The sequence below is a fragment of the Solea senegalensis genome, linkage group LG8 (genome assembly GCF_019176455.1).
Source record: "Solea senegalensis isolate Sse05_10M linkage group LG8, IFAPA_SoseM_1, whole genome shotgun sequence".
Lineage (NCBI taxonomy): Eukaryota > Metazoa > Chordata > Actinopteri > Pleuronectiformes > Soleidae > Solea > Solea senegalensis.
Window position 1 is genome coordinate 22068333 of NC_058028.1, and position 20412 is coordinate 22088744.

The 20412-nt window shown below is 40.4% G+C and overlaps 2 protein-coding genes across 6 annotated transcripts in view; both read left to right on the forward strand.

Annotated features, from left to right (window-relative positions):
• Positions 1-71: 71 nt before the first annotated feature.
• LOC122773625 (flocculation protein FLO11-like) lies at positions 72-5534 on the forward strand. Its single transcript, XM_044032426.1, has 3 exons — positions 72-1064; positions 2466-2528; positions 4282-5534. Exons 1-3 carry the CDS (start codon positions 150-152, stop codon positions 4438-4440), a joined length of 1137 nt encoding a protein of 378 aa, XP_043888361.1. The 5' UTR covers positions 72-149; the 3' UTR covers positions 4441-5534.
• Positions 5535-5540: 6 nt separating this feature from the next.
• LOC122773623 (unconventional myosin-XVIIIa-like) overlaps positions 5541-20412 on the forward strand; it is a 76540-nt gene continuing 61668 nt past the window's right edge. For all 5 annotated transcript variants that reach the window (XM_044032421.1, XM_044032423.1, XM_044032422.1 and 2 more), the window contains exons 1-12: positions 5541-5606; positions 6113-6200; positions 8048-8154; positions 9460-9636; positions 9836-10046; positions 11557-11699; positions 11901-12001; positions 12524-12587; positions 12800-12944; positions 15765-15776; positions 18868-19038; positions 19469-19559. In XM_044032421.1, coding sequence (XP_043888356.1) covers positions 9529-9636; positions 9836-10046; positions 11557-11699; positions 11901-12001; positions 12524-12587; positions 12800-12944; positions 15765-15776; positions 18868-19038; positions 19469-19559 — 1046 coding nt within the window. In that variant the 5' untranslated portion in view covers positions 5541-5606; positions 6113-6200; positions 8048-8154; positions 9460-9528. The remainder of the gene's footprint in view (positions 5607-6112; positions 6201-8047; positions 8155-9459; positions 9637-9835; positions 10047-11556; positions 11700-11900; positions 12002-12523; positions 12588-12799; positions 12945-15764; positions 15777-18867; positions 19039-19468; positions 19560-20412) is intronic.

Below are 20412 nucleotides of genomic sequence, written 5' to 3' on the forward strand. Positions count from 1 at the left end.
GTACAGAGTCGGGGGCCAGGGTCAGGAGTCCCTCCCCACCTAGACTCAGGACACCTGTTGTGCCAGAGCGACATAAGACACCACCAAAGACAGGAGAACAATTTAAAAGCCTTGAAAGACCACATGATTCTGGAAACTCAGAGCCAGCTATGAACGACGAGAGACAGCAAAATGGAATAATGGGTAAAAGTGTGGTCAATGGTACAGGCAACAGCTATGTCAAACATCCAGGCACCACCCAGATGGATGCTACAGATGACCAAGGTTATGGACATAAGAAAGTAGTAAAGGTGGTTCGTCGTGTTGTCAGGAAGATCCTGCCTACAGAAGAGGATGAGACCCAGGGGCCAACACTGCCATCGAACAAGTCCTTGCAGGCCACCAAACCTGCAGCACCAGCTGCCGTGTCTAAACCCCCCACAAATTCAGGGTTCTCTTTTAAACATGATGGTTTTAAAACAGAAGAAAAGGACGACATCTCACATGGACTGACGAGCCTCATGGTCAGAGGCAGAACACGAGAGCCCCGTCCACGAATACGCAATGAGGAACGAATGGAAAAAATAGAGTTGGAGAGGAAAAATGAGAAGAAAGAAGAAAAGGTTGAGCAGGCAGAAACAAAAGAGCAGCACCAAAAGGACAAGTCTACAATAAAACCAAAGGAAGTTAACCCTAAACTCACAAGCTCTGGTCCAGTTACACAAGGGCCCAAATCAGCTGTAAATCAAACCAGCACGACTTCAATGAGCTCAGCTCCAGCTTCTTCCAAATCCACTCATTCCAGACCCTCACCTCTTTCACCTGTTGCTGGCTCGACCCCAGCTTCCAAATCCACACCCTCGTTTCCACCTGGTGGCTTCACCCCTGTATCCAAATCCACCATTTCAAATTCTCCTCCAACCAACTCAGTTGCCCAAAAAGCTTCCGCCCTCTCTCCTTCATCTCGTTTCATCCCTGTCCCCAAACCTTCTCAAGTTGCTACCCCTGCCTGTCTGAGTCCCGCTCCACTCTCACCCTCTCCAAGAGTTATTCCCATTCAACAACCTGCTGTCTGTCAACAAGAGGTACAGTAAGAATGTCCTCACTTTGCATGTGTGGTCTATATTTGAGACATAGATGTGGAAAGTGCATGGCCATTTAAAAATGCATGGTTGAAACGGAAGAGCACCGTGGTGTGTGTTTGCAGACCCCAGACACGTGGAGGGGACAAAGGATGGTGGTGTCAGTTGGTTAAAATGTGTGTTTTGTGTCCACAAGTGGTGTGGGTTGAAAGTTGACTTCATGTCCAGAAAGAGTCAGTGTAGCCAGTGCTGGCCGGATAAAGGTCAGTAATCAGTAAAGCAAAAATATAAACCGAGATCAGGTTAAGGTCTCAAGTTCGTCACCATAGGCTTCATCTTGAGCATGCAGGAGGCAGGACACTCACCCATTCACTCGCTGTGGATTATCTGCTGCTTCTCCTTCTTCCACTTCACATGAGCTCACTCACACGTTATCTGGATTAGCAGGAGAATATGTGGAGAATGTATGGAGGGACGTCTGTGGATATTTGCAATAACACATACAGTCTCTCTGGGGACTCTCTCAGGATAATGTCCAGACTGGGCAATTACCTGTACTGATGATGATGATGACTTCATTACTGGTGCAATCTCTGGTTTTCAACCACCATGACATCTGCTGAAAACATTTTCTCCCAGTGGAACAAACCCTGTTTGAATGACTCCATTGCTTTTGTTGTCTTAACCTTGGGATGAACTACATAAAAGACAACGCTGTACACAATACAAAGTTTATTGCATATTTAATAGACTAAAGTGTTTTTTGTGGTTTCAAAGCAGAATCCAGCAAGAGTAACATTACTCTACAAGAGGGTTATATATGTCAGATATGGCTATATAAAACATTTTGATTGCAGGAGAGCGATTAAGTTATTAGTCGACCTCAGTGTTTCACTTACTATATGAGGTATATGAGTTGCATTGGGATTGGAGATTTGCTCCCGCGTTGAACAACCTAATAATACTATACATTGATTTATCATAGTGAAATGTATGCTTGCTCAGTCTATTTTTTTCACTTACTTGGCTTAAGTTGTTGCAAATAGTTTTCTCCCGTGCTATTGATATTTGTGCGTGCATGCAGTTTGAAGCACCTTTGTGTATTTTCTCCTTAACACAGCGTTTCTTTGCGTTTGTGTCCACATTAATCCAAACTGCCACTGTCATTTTTATGACAGCAGTGTGTCTGTGTGTTTGTGTGCGTGTGTGCAGACATATTTTCCCGTAACAAACATCAGTTTGTTTCAGTTGTGATTGACAAGGTCTTAGATTTGGAAGAGGAATCCATCACTCATGTGTACTGTATGTTTTTTGTAATTCTGTGTTTACTTGTAGTCGTGTGCTTTGCGTCTGTTGAATCAGTTGCGGTTGCTTCAATGTGTCGCTTGCTGCTTTGACTTGTAGGAGGTGCCACTCATTCCCACCGAGGAGGCTCAGAGGCGTCTGATGAGGATCTTCGGTGTCCCTGTAAATCTCCTTGCAATTCATGTGCATATTGTTCCTGTGTTGTTTGACTTGTTAGCTTGTGTCAGAGTATTAGCATGGTGTCTGTTGCCCTCATGGCGGGGTCAACAGTTGGTCTACCAGCTGTGAGTAGTGACGTAGTGAAATGTTATCCCCTCTGCTGTTGTCTGGGCTCCAACTGTAACCCTTATTTCAGTAACGCCGCAGGTCCTCCGGGTTTCATCTCACTCTTTCTCACTTACTACTGTTCTACTTACCCAAGTATGGCTGGTCTCTCAAGTTGAATCTCAGTTTCCCAGTTGAAGCTTTGGGACTCTATTGACAGTGTCTCATGGCTTATTTTTGGAGAATCACTCCAGTGGTAAATGACCTACACACTCAAAGAATGTTTTTAGTCCAGTTCATTTATTTTGGTCCTTCAATTGTGAGCTCTTTAGGCAGTTCTTTGTTTGGGATTTTATCGCATACTTATATGTACCTAAATATGACACAATGCGGATCCTGATGTCAACGGTTTACAATAATTTGACGTCACCATTATTCTACTTCTTGTGATAAGATAGTAATTTACTATCAAGTTAATTAGGGAGTCAATATAAAATGGTATAATCTACCACCAACAGAATAAAACCGAGTGTTTTCTACACTTAAAAGAATGAAAGGAAGCGAGTCATTGTCATAAATCAGGGCTGTATGAAGCTCTGCTATTTCAGTTTGGAACAAATCACGATTACACTGATGCTGAAGCTGGTTTCTGAAAGTGACTCATGCACTGCTGAATCTGTTTACAACCTTCATATTATTTTAATCATCATAGTCATAAATGTCCTCATCATTTTTATGTCGATAGTCTTGCACCTTTGAATAGGCTATCAAAAAAAAACAGTTTTTCTTTTGTATTGATAATTAAACCAGCAAATGAACTCATAGAAAATCAAACATGACTTTTCTTTCTGTAGTTAAGTGGATTGATAAGATAGATTTGATCAAATTTTGACACAGTCCAGTGAGACACACCACTTATTACCACACTAACACTAATCTTATTGTTTTCTAATGTCTTCCTGGTTGATAGTGATGGATTATTCTCTTTAATGTACAGAAATCCACTCTGGCTTTGTTCCTTGGCTTAAAGGCATGCTGTGTTTCTACTAATATCTTAGCATTTGGTCACTCTTCTCCACCTCATGATTGCTTATGTCTTTTAATCATCATAGTCATAGATTCCTCATAATTTTGATGTCCACAGACTTGAACCTTTGAATAGGCTATCAAAAAACTGTTTTTCTTTTGTATTGATGATTAAACCAGATTAATTAATAGAAAATCGAACATTACTTTTTTTCTGTGGTTAAGTGAATTGATAAGATAGATTTGATCAAATTCTGACACAGTCCAGTGAGACACACCACTTATTACTAATCTTATTGTTTTCTAATGTCTCCCTGGTTGATAGTGATGGATTATTCTCTTTAATGTACAGAAATACACTCTGGCTTTGTTCCTTGGCTTAAGGCTTGCTGTGTTTCTACTTATATCTTAGCATTTGGTCACTCTTCTCCACCTCAAGATTACTTCTGTCAAAAAAAAATAATTTTCACGTTTCATTCTTTATTTGTTTTGATCTTCTATATGTTCTGGTTTCATGTTGACCTTGTCTTCCATTCCCTCCTCATTCTCTTTCCTTCTCTCCATGCTTTACTCACACTGTATTTGCTGGCTGCTGTCGTCTCTCTGTGGCTGCTTTGTGGCTAAGCTGGAGCCAACAGTCAATGTTTCGTCCTCTGTCCAAGTCCATGTCCCTGCAGCCTCGCAGCCGCAGTGTTCCTTCCAGGTACAACAGCCTCCATGTCCTCCTCTGGGCCCCCTGACTAGAATTTGTTCTTGTGTGATGTCGCGGAGTATAAGACTCTGAATCCTTCTAACTTTTCCTCATTTTTTCAAACCTGTAACTGGTTATTTATTCTCAGTCATACTATAATTCTAACCCTGTTTGATGGTGGCCTTTTTGTGCATGAAAGGAACCACATTGAAAGAATATTTCTAACCACTAACAATCAGGAAATGTTCCTGTATTGTAATTCTGGTTTGTCTGCCGTAGATGTAGATTTTTTTTTTATTTTAGGCAAGTATTGTAAAAGTATTGTGTTACACAAGCAAATTAAAATAATAGTATTTCATTTGAATGTTATAATCCAATATGGCATTTACAGAATATTGGTGATTTTTTTACAGACTAAACAAAGATGGTCACTGCCTCCCACTGTACAAACCTTTAGCCAATATATCTCGGATATCTCGTAAGAGTGATGTCTTAGTGACATTAGTGCTATGCTCTACCTTAAAATTACAGAAACCTTTCACAAAATACATATCGGTCTATCTTCTGATTTAATGTTTTGGTTCGGTCCATGTCCTGTCTGCTAACATGGAGGAGATGGGGTTAATGATCTGTGCTGTAGCCAGTCATCTGGATGGAATCCAGCCTCACTTAGGTCCTTTATTTACAGTTGATGGTTTTGTTTAGTGTTAAATATTGAATTCTTGTTGTATCATCAACACAAAACTGCAATTGGTGACACAGTAGCATTGTGCTTATGCTTGTTCCACAAAGTATTGGACTGATGGAAAAACACCTGAATTTGCTGTGTATTTATTGTTCACTGAAGTCTGTTGTAAGATCGTGAGACTAACACATTGAAGTGGTGTGGAGCATGTAAAATAATAAATAAATAATCTGTGTTTGGTTTGTGTGGCTAATTATGATAGCTGATGTCAACCTTTGACGTCCAGCAGTAATTAATGAAGTATTGTAATGGATCATATCGGTTCCTTATGACAGTAACTGATATCCTTGTCACACGTGCTGTGAGGACATGTCCGACACACAACACTCTGTTCAGATGCAAAGACAGTTTAGAATTTTGCATTTGATCTCTGTTTGTGTGTCTGTATAAAATGTGTTGCCCGTTATAACTGTAAACTCTGACCTCCTCATGCTGGCCAAATCACCAGGGATCAGTGGAAGAGGATCCTGTGGCCCTTCTTCAGGCGTCTCATGCTGCAGCTCAGCAAGCCCAGGTCTGGCCTGCACTGTGCCTGAGTGTGATTCACGACCAGCTTGTCCCATATTCACCAGTGTTCACTGTCGAGTGTTGTGCTGTGTTGTGCTCTTTACCACTGCTTGTGAAGCCCAGTGTGTCTTGTTTACTTTTTCCCATTAACGTTTTAATATACTGTAAATATTTTTCTTTTGGTTTACTTCTAAAAATATTTGTCTAATTATTTTTATTCATTTGCTCCTAATATGTGTTTCTCCTTTCAGTTATTTTTGGTTCCTTCTGATCACTACACACCCCTAAACCTTGTTGAGTTCACATGTTTTTTGGTTTGAAGTTTCTGACACACTTGACAAGCTTTTCCCTCATTACCTTTCAGCATGTACTGGTTTCAAACTGGAAATATTGCACATTTTCATTGAAACCCAGTGTGATGATGAGTGGTCCAGTGATAAGTGAACTTTAACAGAAATATCCTTCATCTCTGCTGTCCAGTCATTTTCTGTTTTTGCCCTTTATATCCAACAGGTGAAGACAGAGGAGCAGATTGCAGCAGAGCAAGCCTGGTATGGATCAGAGAAGGTCTGGCTAGTCCACAAAGATGGCTTCTCTCTGGGTAAGATGTCATTTGTTTATTTTTTAGCATGTTTACTATTCTCTGTATCTCCATCTTTATAATTCAATTGAATATTCCAAAAAAGCTGAACTCTTATTTAATGTCGTAGAAATGTTGGTTACATTTTATAGTTGTTGGCCAATAGATCTTAAAGGAATGGTTTTTAGGTTTTATGAGGTACTTAGGTACTTCTGAGGTATCAGCTTCCTTACGCTACCTTAAGAAAAACACTTATCTTGTCATTAGACTGCCTTTTTACATCAAGGCACACAGGATTTTTTTGATCCACTACTGCCCTCATTAGTCAGTTCACCTGTTTTATGTTCTGATTTTAGTGTTTAAAATCTTTAGTTGGATTTCCTTAAGTGACACACACATACCAGCAGAAGCAGCGGTAGACCAGCAAAGTAAATCTCAATGGACTTTGGTATGGGAGAGTGAGTAGTACATAGAGAGACATAAACTTTTCTTAAATGTTCAAAAGCCTACATGTGACCTGGTGAAGATTATTTTGGTTGTACCCACTTTTGCAGGCATGATTTTTTTAACACGTACACTGCTTTTCAACACAGGAAGCATGCAGAACACAGTCACCTGTATGCAATGTAACCCCACCTTAGAATACCTGAACTACTTACTTTAAGTTTTTTTTTTGCTCTTCTGCATTTCCTTCTTATCTGCTGACTAACTTTTCACGTTAACCAGCATTCCAACAGAAATATTTATAGTGTTACAACAAATGAGTGGTGGTGAAACCCTTCATCACATTCTAATATTTTCTATCTGTGAGCAGAGGGCCAAGGTTATGGTGATCGCTCAGACTGTAGACACAGGGTGTGTGCGTTCACACCGGCATTGTTTAGTCCAGTTAAACCCAACCCTGGACTGTTAATGCCCCTGATGCAGATCATTTGGGTCTGTGTAAATGCAGTCTGAAACCTTATATGCGATCCAAGGAACTGGACTCTAGTCCACTTGAAACTGCTTGCAAGTGAACACTGGAGTAATTCATCTTGGAGATCCAGCTGCTCTATCCGCATCTTTTTACTAGAAGCGTAATATGGCTACAACCTCAGTGTTCTCATCTCAACTGAGAATGGCACGTTTATCCTACGTTTCTGGCAGGTCCCAACTTTTTATCTTCCAAAGGTAAACAAGCACATTTAACCGAGCTTTGTCACCTCAGTGTGGCAAGAAGCTGCTGAATGCGGCAGGAGGATGTCAGCTACACCTGTCGCTCAAGACCCTCCTACTCAAGCAGCAAGGGATTTTTTGTCACCTTACATATCTGACCAATAACTAAGCAGTATTTCTGTGCACATTTACAATTTATAGTGTGTTTGAAATTTGCCTTTGTGAACATGAACAGCTGAAAAATTAAACAATTACTATTCAGTGTGAACACGCTTTGCCTTTGAATCAACCAGCCAAAAATGAAGCTAACAATGATATTTGCATCTGATGTGGTTAGCCAAATTTGCCATTTACACTCATGCTACCTCTAATAAATATATGAATATCAACGTCTGATTTAAGCCGAAGATGTTACTGCTGTTTTTTGCGTGACAATTCTTTGCTTTACCCATTCATCCACAACGGCCTCTTCATCATACAGACTTTGGGTCTCTTCACACAGCCTTAGAAAACTTCCACTTGCATAGTTCTCATTAAATACTGCCTTGAAAAAAAGTGTACCCTGTCCTGTACAAACAGCACGTCAGGTGTTTTGGGAGCCGTTGGTTGTTCCATGTGTAAATAACTTAATAGATGCTCTGTGAATATTTTACAAAAATATAGTGTGAGCGCTTTAGTAGACTAACAGCTGCCATTGTCTTTTCTCTGTTCAGCCACTGTGGTGAAGACAGAAGCTGGCTCCCTGCCAGAGGGCAAGGTGAAAATCAAGTTGGAGCATGATGGGACAGTGCTGGACGTGGACGAAGATGACATTGAAAAGGTACAGTAAAGTTTACTTTCCATTACAGAATAGCTATTGGTGTGTAATAATTTCTTTTTTGACACTGATTCAGTCATTTATAAATGATCCCCCAGTCAATCAAGGATAGAAAATAGAACGGAATAAGTGCATTTTCCACATGCACTCTCTCTCTCTCTTTCTGAACTGCCCTGTGATTGGTCAAAGCCAGTTGCAACACTACAGATTTAGTTGTAAACCGAGCCCAGAGGAAAATATTGCCAATTCTCTCCATTGGATCACCTGTTAAATCACCTGTTTTCCATTATGCTGATTGATTATTATGGAACTATTGATCAATAATGCTTAAAAAAATCTCTATACACAACTGCTATATTATTTCGCATTTAAGAATTCTTTGCACGGATTTGAAATGTTAAAAGTTATAGTGTGTTTTGACAAAGTGTTCCATATATTTGCTCCCTTAATAGAGAAGGACATCTGGCCAAAGGACACGTTCCAATATTATAATTCAGCTGCTACTATTAAGAAGAAATAGATGTGAGCTAGCCTGAAGCTAATTGGCTGGAGCAGGGCCACAGAGGACACTGATTGCTGTCATCAGTGATGTGGTGGGAGATGAGATGATGAGAGATTGGGCAGTTGGTTGACATTTGCTACTGACTGCAGCTCTTTTCCTACTCAAATGTTCCACCGTGTCTCTGAAGGCGTGTTAAACGACGCAAAACAACTGTGTTATTCACGCTGTTGCCAAGATTTTGACAGTGGTCATTGCATTGATGGTATGATGGCCTCCCTGTTCAGTGACCTGTTCACTGCACATCTGCAGAGGAACTATCAGTGTAACTTTAGTAAGGGGGAAAGGGGAGGACAGATGGTAGAGGAGAGTCTGTACCCATAAGATAAAGCCTTTTTCTCATTGGACAATATAATGACATGAGCTAAAGAAAATTGTGGACGGTTTATATTCTTCTTTACAGGACAGCTTTGTAGTTTCATAGATGTAAAAACAAATGTATTAGACTGACATCAAGGTTGTGACAAAAGAATGTGGTATTGAGTCATCCCTACAGATTAGTGTCCTAAAAGATGACCTACCTGATTACATTTAAAGGAAAGGAAGTTAACAAGAAGTTAACCAATGGTTAATTTAAAACATGACATTGTTGACATCATTGAGAGCAGCTTTAATTACAAGTTTGAAGCTTCAGGAAAGGAAGGTTCGTGATAAATACAGCCATGGTTTTATTCGAATCAACCAAATACATCATCATCATAATCATAAATGTCATCACTACCATCTCTTTCTCTCTCCTCTATGAATAGGCCAACCCTCCTTTGTACGATCGATCAGAGGACCTGGCTTCACTGCTCTATCTGAATGAGTCCAGTGTGATGCACTGTCTGAGGCAACGCTATGGAGGCAATCTCATTCACACCTATGCCGGAACCAACATGGTGGTCATCAACCCTCTTAGCACACCATCCATGTACTCTGAGAAGGTAAACTTCTGGTTAGGATAACCAATTGACTACGTATTTGATTGAGTGTTCCGTGATTTCCTGTTTTTTTTTTTCTTCCTGCAACTACAGTCTTTGTGTTTCTTCCAAGTTTGTGGGCAATCTACAGCTGAGTGCCGTATCTAAACACATGTGCTTCTCTTGTGTCTCCTCCTCCCGCTGTATCTCCTGCTCCCATCAGGTTATGCACATGTTCAAAGGCTGTCGGCGCGAGGACTCGGCTCCTCACATCTACTCCGTGGCTCAGTCGGCCTATCGCAACCTACTCACCACCCGGCAGGATCAGTCGATCGTGCTGCTGGGCAAGTCTGGCAGTGGCAAGACCACCAACTGTCAGCACTTGCTCCAGTATCTGGTCTCCATCGCAGGAAGCACAGGCAAAATCTTCTCTGGTGAGCCTGCAGACACAGAAGAGGGTGGTTGGGGCAGAAAGAGGACAGAGTGACATAGCTTTTTTTAATGATGCAAGAAAACCCCCTAATGAGACTGAACTTGACTTGATCACTTAGGACATTGGATGTAGTGGCATCTAGGGGTGAAGATGCATATTTTATCCTTCTGAAAACCTTTTGCGTCACCTTCATTCAAGTGTACATTAAAAACTACAGTGGCCTTTAGGCAGAATAAAACGCCATCACCACTAAATCCTACACTGCACTTGCAATGTTTTTATGCTCAACATGAGATACATGTATGGCAGTGTGCAGAGTATTCTGTCTACTCTCTCTGTTGAGTTTCTTAAAGAAAAATTCCTATTTAATGAATCATGCCATTAAGTTTTACTATCTAGACAAGAGTGAAGACACTGCAGCAGTATTTTACTTTTATCCTCCTCCACTCAACAGAGGTATTTTATAGTTAAGCACCTTTAAGCTGATACTGCATCTGAGTTGGAACAAGTTGTTTGTTGTGCTCCAGTAGCCGGTCCAAGTACGGCAGTTAATTTCCAGCAGCACTCACAAGATCGAGTGTTTAATAAATCCTACAGTGTAGCCACTGCACATTAATCACACATGGCTATGCGTGTTTCGCACAGTAAATTAGTTTACTTTTTTATGGCGAGGCATATGATGAACTGATGAAGCTGATAGGGAGTTTGTGTTGTGATGTCACAGACAGATAAAGCAGGGTAATGTACATATGTTGTGTCTTCCTACAGTCAGGAATTAAGGAATGTGAATATTGCAATTCCCAGATCTGCCATCACTTGACTATCTCTGATCTCTGCATTGGCATTACATTATGTATATATACAGGTTTATTTTGAATTGAACCATATAGCTTGTCGTTATTGTAGTTAAATTATTATATAATTCATTTTCACAAAGGGGCCACACGGTTGGTGTAGTGGTTAGTACTCTTGCCTCTGCAGCGAGAAGACCCAGATTTGAGCCCCGGTTGGAACAAGGGCATTTCTGCATGGAGATTGCATGTTGTCCCTGTTAATATTGGTTACTCTAAATTGACCATAGCTCTGAGAGTGAATGGTTGTTTCTCTCTATGTGTGGCCCTGCGATGGACTGGCAAACTGTCCAGGGTGTACCTCGCCTATCGCCCTATGTCAGCTGAGATTGGCACAGCACCCCCCGCAACCCTCCGGTGGAGGGTGAAGTGGTAGATAAAGGATTGATGGATGGATGGATGGATTTTCACAAATATTTTTATTCTTGTTTTAGGAAAATTGCTTCAAAGTCATTGAAAGGTCATGGTTATGGTTTGGTAAAAAATGCAAATAAAGCCATGTTAAATTGCATGTTCACACTTTTGGTCACCCTGGTGTTGTATTCATTGTAGGATCATTTCTGTGTATAATTAGCTGCTGCACACATACTGTAAGAGCATCATATGTATGTGTAATAATTTTTGGCATTGTGTTTGTTCTTTCTTTCTCTTTTGGCACAGCTGAGAAATGGCAGGCTGTTTACACCATCCTAGAGGCTTTTGGCAACAGCTCCACTGCTATGAACACCAACGCCAGCCACTTCTCCCATGTGGTGTCTCTTGACTTTGACCAGGCTGGGCAGGTGGCCTCGGCCTCCATCCAGGTTATACAAATAAAATGCACAAAAACTATCACCATCCACACCATTCCCTTTTCTTCAAAGTCACTGTGACTCAAATAAAACAGAAATATTTGCAAAATAAAATTGAAACAGTCTCAACTCTGGCATCCTCTCACGGCACTGCACTCACAGTTTAACCTGTATACCATCACTCTCTGACTCCTGTTGTGTGCTGCTGTTTAGACGATGCTGCTGGAGAAACTGAGGGTGAGCAGACGACCTGAGGGAGAATCTGCCTTCAACATTTTCTACTACATGATGGCAGGAGCTGACAGCACTCTCAGGTGACTCCGCCAAAGCCTCTTAATCAACAAAATCACTTTTTCATTTCCTGTCGTGGGCAATATGAGCAAAAATGTGCCAGGATTAGTTGTGTATCCTGTGTGATGTTACAAATAAGGTAGAGTACCTGTAGTCTGGATTGTTTTGACACAGATCATTTGTTTTTGTCTTGCTGGAGTTCAGTTATCATAAGGTTTTATTGACCATATTATGTCTTTATCAAATCATCTAATTATTCAGTGTTTTTATCAGCAAATATTCAGTCAGGACAGAATCAATGGGTCACTTAACAAACACATGCCACATGAAATGAAATGACATTGAAAACTTCAAGATTCGAGAGATTCAAGAATTCTTTATTGTCACTGTGTGTAAGCATAACCGAATTTTAAAACAAACAAGACACAACATTATAAATATGCGCCACGGTTAAATAGCATTAAATTAAGTTGAATTAGCAGCACTCTGCATACCTCAGCATTTCACTGGTCACTGATCCAAGTATCTTCCTCCTCTCTTTCCAGAACGGAGCTGCACTTTAACCATCTGGCTGAGAACAGCACGTTTGGGATCGTACCACAGTCTAAGGTAAGTTTACCTGAAATTAAATAATTTTTTAAAAGAATTTGTATTACATCCAGTCAATGTCAACAGATATGTGAGCAAGTAGTAAAACACTTGCTACGTGATTATATTCAACCCTTAATCTATACCATAACATCAGCCTCAACATGCGTACGTTGATGGATAAGTGGTTAGATGGAGGTCGATGGAGTAAAGTTTGATCTCATCTCCTCCAGCCTGAGGACAAGCAGCGAGCCTCGCAGCAGTTCACCAAGTTGCAGGCAGCCATGAAAGTGCTGGGAATCTCTGGTGATGAGCAAAAGGCCCTTTGGCTCATCCTGGGAGCTATTTACCACCTGGGAGCTGCAGGAGCCACTAAAGGTACCAGATCACAATCCACTGACTGATAGAAAGATACTGTTCTGACCATTACATTTGAAAAGACCTTGAAACTCATCACGTGTTTGCATGTAGTTCTCTACTTTGCCTCTCACAGGTGTTAAGACAGTTGCTCTGCTTTTAACACGAGAGAATACAGTGAAAACTTAATTACTTTTATTCACTTTATTTGCAAGTTTGACTGCAAATAAGCACAAAGGTTTACACCTGCTGACTGATTTTTAAATCTAAGTTTTTTAAAATTAAGCCTATATATATATCAGATCAGTGGACTGTAAGAACTCACTTTTCAAAGATCACAAACTATTGTGACCCTGTTCACATACTGTCATCTCTGTAACAACCTACTCACATGATAATGAACCGGACATATCCAAATCACAACTTTATTTTATACATTCTATCAAAAACATATACAGAGAAATGTCAAGTTAAATGTTGGATGGAATTATGCAAATATATTTGGAGACAAAATCTCTGTGGGTTCCAAGCCCAGTCTCTGGGAATGACTGCATTAGACTATACAGCATATTTGGCGTTATAAAGGTTAGTTGTTATAGTCACACAAGTTTTTATTTTATTCTTGTTAGTCTTTTGAAAAATTCTTATATATTAAAGTAGAAAAAAAATACACTGATGGTCAGAAAGAAACCTAAACATTATTTTTTTTACAAACATTTGAATGTTTTTTTGACATTTTAAATCAACCAAAGGGAAACAAAACTCCACACCACCTATTGCATTGTAACAAAAGAGACTCCGATAACGGATAACTGTGTTACATCCACTTTCATTAAAGCATCCCAATGTGGTGGATTTTCATGGAAAGGAATACAAAGAAAAAACTCAATGCGATGTTAAGTCCATTCATTTGTCAAGACTTTTAATTAAATTCACACTTCATTAGCGTCACCCAAAGTGAGAGACAATGCAGGCTGTTAATACAAAACGATGTTAAGCACAGGCAGCTTTAACAATGGCAACACAAAACCACATTATCACATTACAATAGAGAAAGACGGATAAATCCACACAGACACAGTCAAGTCCAACAACAGCGTCTTTCATGAAAAAGTGAACAAACCTGGCTCTGATCCTAAATACAACTAATTGGACATTTTAAAGACAGCTGTGTTTTCCTGAAGGACAAGACATAATTCTTATTTTCTGTGTCCAGACTACATAACCCTGCTCAAATCATAATAAACTGTGCAGACATGACATCAGCAGCAAGGAGTTGACTTTCTCCTAATTGCCACTAGGTGTCAGACTTGACATTTGAATGCACACACTCCCCGTGGACATGCGGACCGTTATGACAGCCATCACTGGTGGCAGCATGGTGCTGTTTTGAAACAGATTGTTTTTTTATTTTGTGGCCTACAGAGTGTGTCATAATAAGGGGTCAAATTACACAAATTGTTCTCTCAGTCCTCAGGTAACAACCAGTGAAAAAGAAGCCACAAAAGCACTGGTTAGACCCACTGTGTATCTACCAGGCTTTTCATTTGGTATTGTTTTTTTCTCAGCACAGGATCATTGTGATTTTGAAAAGCTGAAAGCAGGGATGAACCGATCAGATAAAATCACTGGATCTGAATATATCTGAAAAAGAAAACAAAAGAAGTCAAATCTGTCCGTCTGTATCTAGTATACCTTAAACTATCGATCCTTAAATCTTAAGTGTCACATTAAAAGCACAGTCTGTAAAGAAAAGACATCAACTGTTGCCATATAACCAGAACATGAGTGCAGTAATCAGCTTTGTCGTCTTATTTTAAGATAACAAAGGCAACACTATTACTTTGCACTCATAATCCCCTTTTCCCCCAAATTTCTGGCTGTTGTCTGCAGTTACTATACTAAAGAGAAAATCGACAGTCACTCCTGGGTCAAATGCGACAGCCACTTTAGTTAGATGAAGACTTAAACTATCACCGCACTTAGTGCAATGACCTGTGTGAGGTAGTGTCTATAACGTTGATGCCGTCTTATAAACTTGCATTTTTTTGCTGTAATATTCGCTGAGGTGGTGGTTTAAGGCAAAGTGGCCCTCCTCTGCTATAAAGCGCTGCAGGAGAGCACAGCACGATTATACTCGGAAACAAATGAATACAAAGAAGGAAATGAATGGAAAACATACACAGGAATGTTTTCCATGGTTCCGTTGAATAACTTTCAATCGTGCTTCTTGCCTCCCCAACTGAAATCCTCTGCACACCTCGTCTGAGACTAGATATATAGTTTTCCCACACCTGTTTCAGTGTGATAATAGTCTTTAGACAAAAAGAAACTTACTTTAAGCTTTAAAAGCACAACAGCTCTGGGATTGTGAAAGTCCTGAGTCTGTGCTGCCTGTTCCTTTTGACTCAAAGGATGTTATTTCAGTTGAGTTAATCGTCCTTCTCAAAGAAGGATGCCAGCCAACCCACACAGTACCATTCCATTGGTTTCTGCTAGTTCTGCAAGTCATTTTTTTTATTGATGAGTTCATCATTCTCTATATCATCGATTAACTGAATTGTGGTTTGGTCCAGTGTTTTCCAAAACTTAAAAAGACAACATGCTCAGAAGCCCACAAACCAAAATACACACAGTTCTATTGAAAAAAAAATCCAGTTAATTATTCAATTACATGTCTAATTTCTCTCGCTCTCCTAAAGCATGATGGTGGATCGTCCCGGTTGTTGACTGTTTACTCTTTCCTGCAACTGTAACTTGATGAATTCATGAACTGTGTTTTTTTTTTCTAACCTCTTCCCTTTACTTGCATGTTTGCATGCTGCGCCCTATCAAACACAGACGGAGATGAAGGTAATGGAAACACTGAAACAAGTTGTTGACTGTTTTTCACTTAAGACTTTCTTTCAGAGCCTCTCTTGTTTCGCACTTAATGCCTTTATCATTCTTCCCAGGCAACATGTCATTAGCGTTCTTCTTTGTTCCTGCTTCTCTTTATCCTCCTCATCCCTTCACTCCTGCATGTATGTTTTTGTGTTTGTGTCATGTCTGTTCTCCCTGTCTCACTCTTTTTTTTTTGTTTCTGTGAGATGAAAATCACAGGCGTCAGAACGTAGCTGTCCCTTTGAAAACCTCTCTCTCTCTCTCTGACGCCTCTGCTTTTCGCCCACATGTCACCCTACAACACATTCTTAAAAGAAAGTGAAGCTTGTTAATTTTCACTTCTCTCGTTAGTGTTTTGACTTTCTCCCACAGGACTCGTATTTCTCGGCTTACTGCACGTGCCCCCTTTGAATTTCTTTTCTTGGCACTGGCTCCTGTTGACTCCGCTCTCTGATTGGCTGGCTCTGCGGGCTGTCATGTCGCCATGGTTCGGTCGAACGCGTTGGGCTTTTAAATTGTCTTCAGGCCAAATGGAGATGTTTTGCCAGAGTCAGGCTATGATGAACAGTGATTAGTCTAAATCTGAGTTCTTACATTTTGTTTTTAGTGTGCTCACCAACACCTGTCTTAGAAAAATTAAATATTCGGTTTTTGAATGCCTCCAGTTACTTATGATGATCTGTAATGGTTACTATTATGTTTTTGGAAGCTCTTCGACCAGAGATATACTTGCTGTTTAGCCGTGCATTGCGGAACGAGCAGATGGGTCATGACCACAGTTGTTATACATATTTGCTCTGCACTGTGCATGTTGAATCCCATTATTAAGCATATTACTGGTGTTTGCCACTAGGGGGCAAACCACAGAGAGGGACTCACAGTAGAGAAAATGATTGCTGTTCTGTTGTGGCTAGTTTATTGGATCGTAGATTAGCTCAGCCGCATTGTCCACACTGCCACTGTACTGCCCCTACAGGCTGACACGAGATATGGCAGGCGTACCTAATGGGTATGCGTATGCGTGGCCTTAAAACTCTCGGTGTGTAACGCAGATATTTTGTTTCAAATTTAAAGCTGTACTGTTTCATTGGCGTTACGTCAGTAAGTGGTGGAGTGGCTCAGTGGTTAAGACCAGTACCCTAAGTGCGAAAAACATCATGGTCGCAAGTTCGATTCCACCCCTCGCTGACTGTACTCTATTCCATTGTAAGTCGCTTTGGATAAAAGCGTCTGCTAAATGACATGTAATACGTGTAATATAGTAAGTGTCACGTTTTTTTTGACAGGCTTGTTGATGGTTTGCATGATTAATGTATCTGAAATTGGTGAGTACAGCACCAAGTTCTGTGATCAACTCGTCAGGTAAGATACCGGAAAAGTCATTTAGCCTCATGATAATGATGGACACAATAAGGTTAATATATTCCATTCAGGCTGCTGTATGAGAATATCTATTTGAAATGCAGGATGTGACTATGTTAGTGCCACATAACTTTGTACCGCATGAATAATAGAGGACACAGCGTTAGGTACGAGTCAAAGAGTTCTCTGCAGATATTGCCACTAAAGAATTTGGTATATAATGGCGAGTATTCACCTAATATCACCTGCTTAAGGCATCAGCCATCAATGGCAATGGAATCATTATTAATCTGACTTTTTAAATTGAAATTAAAAGTCATTTACTTCTCACAGTTGGAACCTTTTGATGTTCCCCATCGTCTTTACGCAGACCTTATCAACACAGAAAATAAATGACTCATGATGAATTGTTCATAACAAAATGTCATGATATTACAACTCAGTTTTTTTTTTAAATGTATGTTTTTAGTGTGTCAGTCACCATCACGACCACAATGGAAGGAGAAAGGCTGACACTGTAATTTGTTAAATCACAGCTGAAATAATGAAATATTGGAATCTATATATAGATATCATTTTCCAAGAATCGGGTGCACCCTTCATCTGATAACATTGTGATTTACAACAGATTTGCTGTCAAACATTCTCCGTTTTGGATGTCGTTAGCAACGATATGAACTCTGAGTAATGTCCAGAGATCCTGGTCTTTATATGTTGAGTGTGAAACACATTAACGACAGCAGATCCATCTTCAGAGGGATCTTAAACTTGCTGGACACTCACCCTTTCACTCGCTGTGGATTCTCCAGAGCTCACTTGGACATTAACCAAGGATTATGCCACAGAGCTGGCAGAAGAATCTGCAGACCTTTGTCTCCTCAAATTCAGCCCGAACGCACACATAATCTCCAGAGTTCAGTGCATGGCTGATGGCAGCTACTTTTCATGTTCCATAAACCACCGTGCTACTTGGACGTTGTGACAATGATCCCTTTCAGACCTCGTATAAACATTCTGAGCTGCTGCTCTCTGGATGGCTTTTGTTTGACTTTGGATCCATTCTGAGTAAAAACTCTTCAGAGACATTTGTTTGATGAAAGTTTTAGGAGGTCAACCCTTTCAGAAAACAACATCACTGACAATCACATCACAGTAACTGAGGTAATATTTATATCCATTCTGATACAGTATGTGATGTGCACAGCTCCACCTGATGGTTGACTGACTAGATAGATAAATGAGTGGTGTTTGGGTGTTTCTTATAAAATGCTCAGTGAGTGTAACTGCTCTGCTGATGACAAAACTCCAAACAGCTCAGCTGTCAGTTTTCACCTAGTCTCACAGTGCTGTCCGCTTCTGTCAGCAGGAGAGAGAAATGTCTGTTTTGGTTGAACCGTACAGACCTGCCATGAGACATTCTTCTCGGGATTAAATGCCAATGCTGTGGTCGATACTCTGTTTGTTCATTTATAGCGTGTTTTCAGTTTGTGTTAGCTCTGGTTCCGGAAAAGCAAAACCACGATGCATCTCAACAGAAACCACACACACACACGTTTTCTTACAGTGTTCAAATGCCTTCTTCATTTAGCCCATTTATCCTCCACACTTTCCATGTGTCCGTGTCTGTCATCTTTCTCTTATCTCCGCCTCAGAGCCTTTTTTGCTGTATTTAAAACACATTTTCTCTCTTGATTTTTAGTTGGACGTCGGCAGTTTGCCCGTCATGAATGGGCCCAGAAAGCAGCCTACCTGCTGGGCTGTACCTTGGAGGAGCTGTCCTCTTCTATCTTCAAGCACCAGGCCAAAGGACTGCAGCATTCCACCTCATTCAGAGGAGCACAGGACGAGAGCGGCCAAGGCGACAGCTCAGGTAGAGCTCAAACGGCAGCATATTTAATTTCCTTGTGTTTTTTCATTCAAATCTGTTGTGTTCAGCTATGGTTGTCCAACACTGAGGAGGACAACTTAAAGCCTGGTATACACTTAACGATTTTGTGCCAATCTTTGGATTTCTTTGGATAGTGGCTCCTAAATGGTACCATGAACTTACTTTGTTCTGTAAAAAAATGGTTCAAAGCATGTTATAAATGAGACTTGGGTCTATTCACACAACATGATTTTCAGCTTCTTTTCAGCTCAGCTCCTTTTCTTTTTTTTTGGCTTCAATAAGACAGAAATGTAGCCTGGAGGAGTTGTTTTTGATCCTTGTTTGTTTGTTCCAACGCTTTTCAACCATCTGTAAAGCAGTTCTTGAGCTTGTTACTAACGCCTCCCTCCCTGCGTCTGCCCTTCTGTTTTAGGCTCTAAGGTCACAGCTCTGGAGTGTTTGGAGGCCATGGCATCAGGACTCTACTCGGAGCTCTTCACTCTTGTCATTTCTCTCATTAACAGGTCAGACCACACAATATTCACCCTCAAATGTAAAACCAAATTGTTCCGTTTACTTTGATGTCATTTTTATGAGTTAACGCTCACTTAAGTGTCTAACTTTTTAAATACAAACAAATGTCCATTCCCGTGCTGCGTTAGAGGAAGTGATTCATTTGATGTCAGGACAGTCGGAGGCAACAGCAACATTACACGAGTAAAGTGAGACGACTGCAAAGAGGACGTAGTGACTGAAAACACAAAGTAGTGTCTACAAAAAGTTTCTTAAGTGAATTCTCCTGCACAGAAAAACACTTATTCAGCAGTTTGATGGGGTAAATTGTTCTTGCACAGACCCACCCCTGCACTGCTGCTGCTGCTGCTGTAGACCAAACAGAGGCAGAATAACAACATTTCACCTAATATTACTTTACTTCTGCCTTTTGTGATGCACCACAAGTCACTGCAATTTAAAACCACAATTTTGTTACGAAAAAAAATCAATGAAAGTTGTAAACTTAAAAAAAAAGTATATGTGAATAAAACTGTATAAACTTATTGGATATTTTCTTCCATCTACTCTAAAGATGTGCAGTTTTTAAAATTCTTCTTTCAGGTTTCACTTCAACATTTCAACACTTCAGTTGTGTCAATATTACACAGGTGGCTGTGAAGCCAGTGTGCCCTTTCACTTGTTTGTAGTTAATTTCCTTTTTTCCCCCCTGCGCCTCTGTCTCAACGTCGTCGGCTGCAGTTCTTTTAGAAACCCTGCACACAAGGCGATACTCACAGATGTCAGATTTAATCAGGAGACTTTCACATTTATCTTTCTTTTCTCTCCACACTTTACTCAGTGCAGTGCTTCTTATGCTGCTGG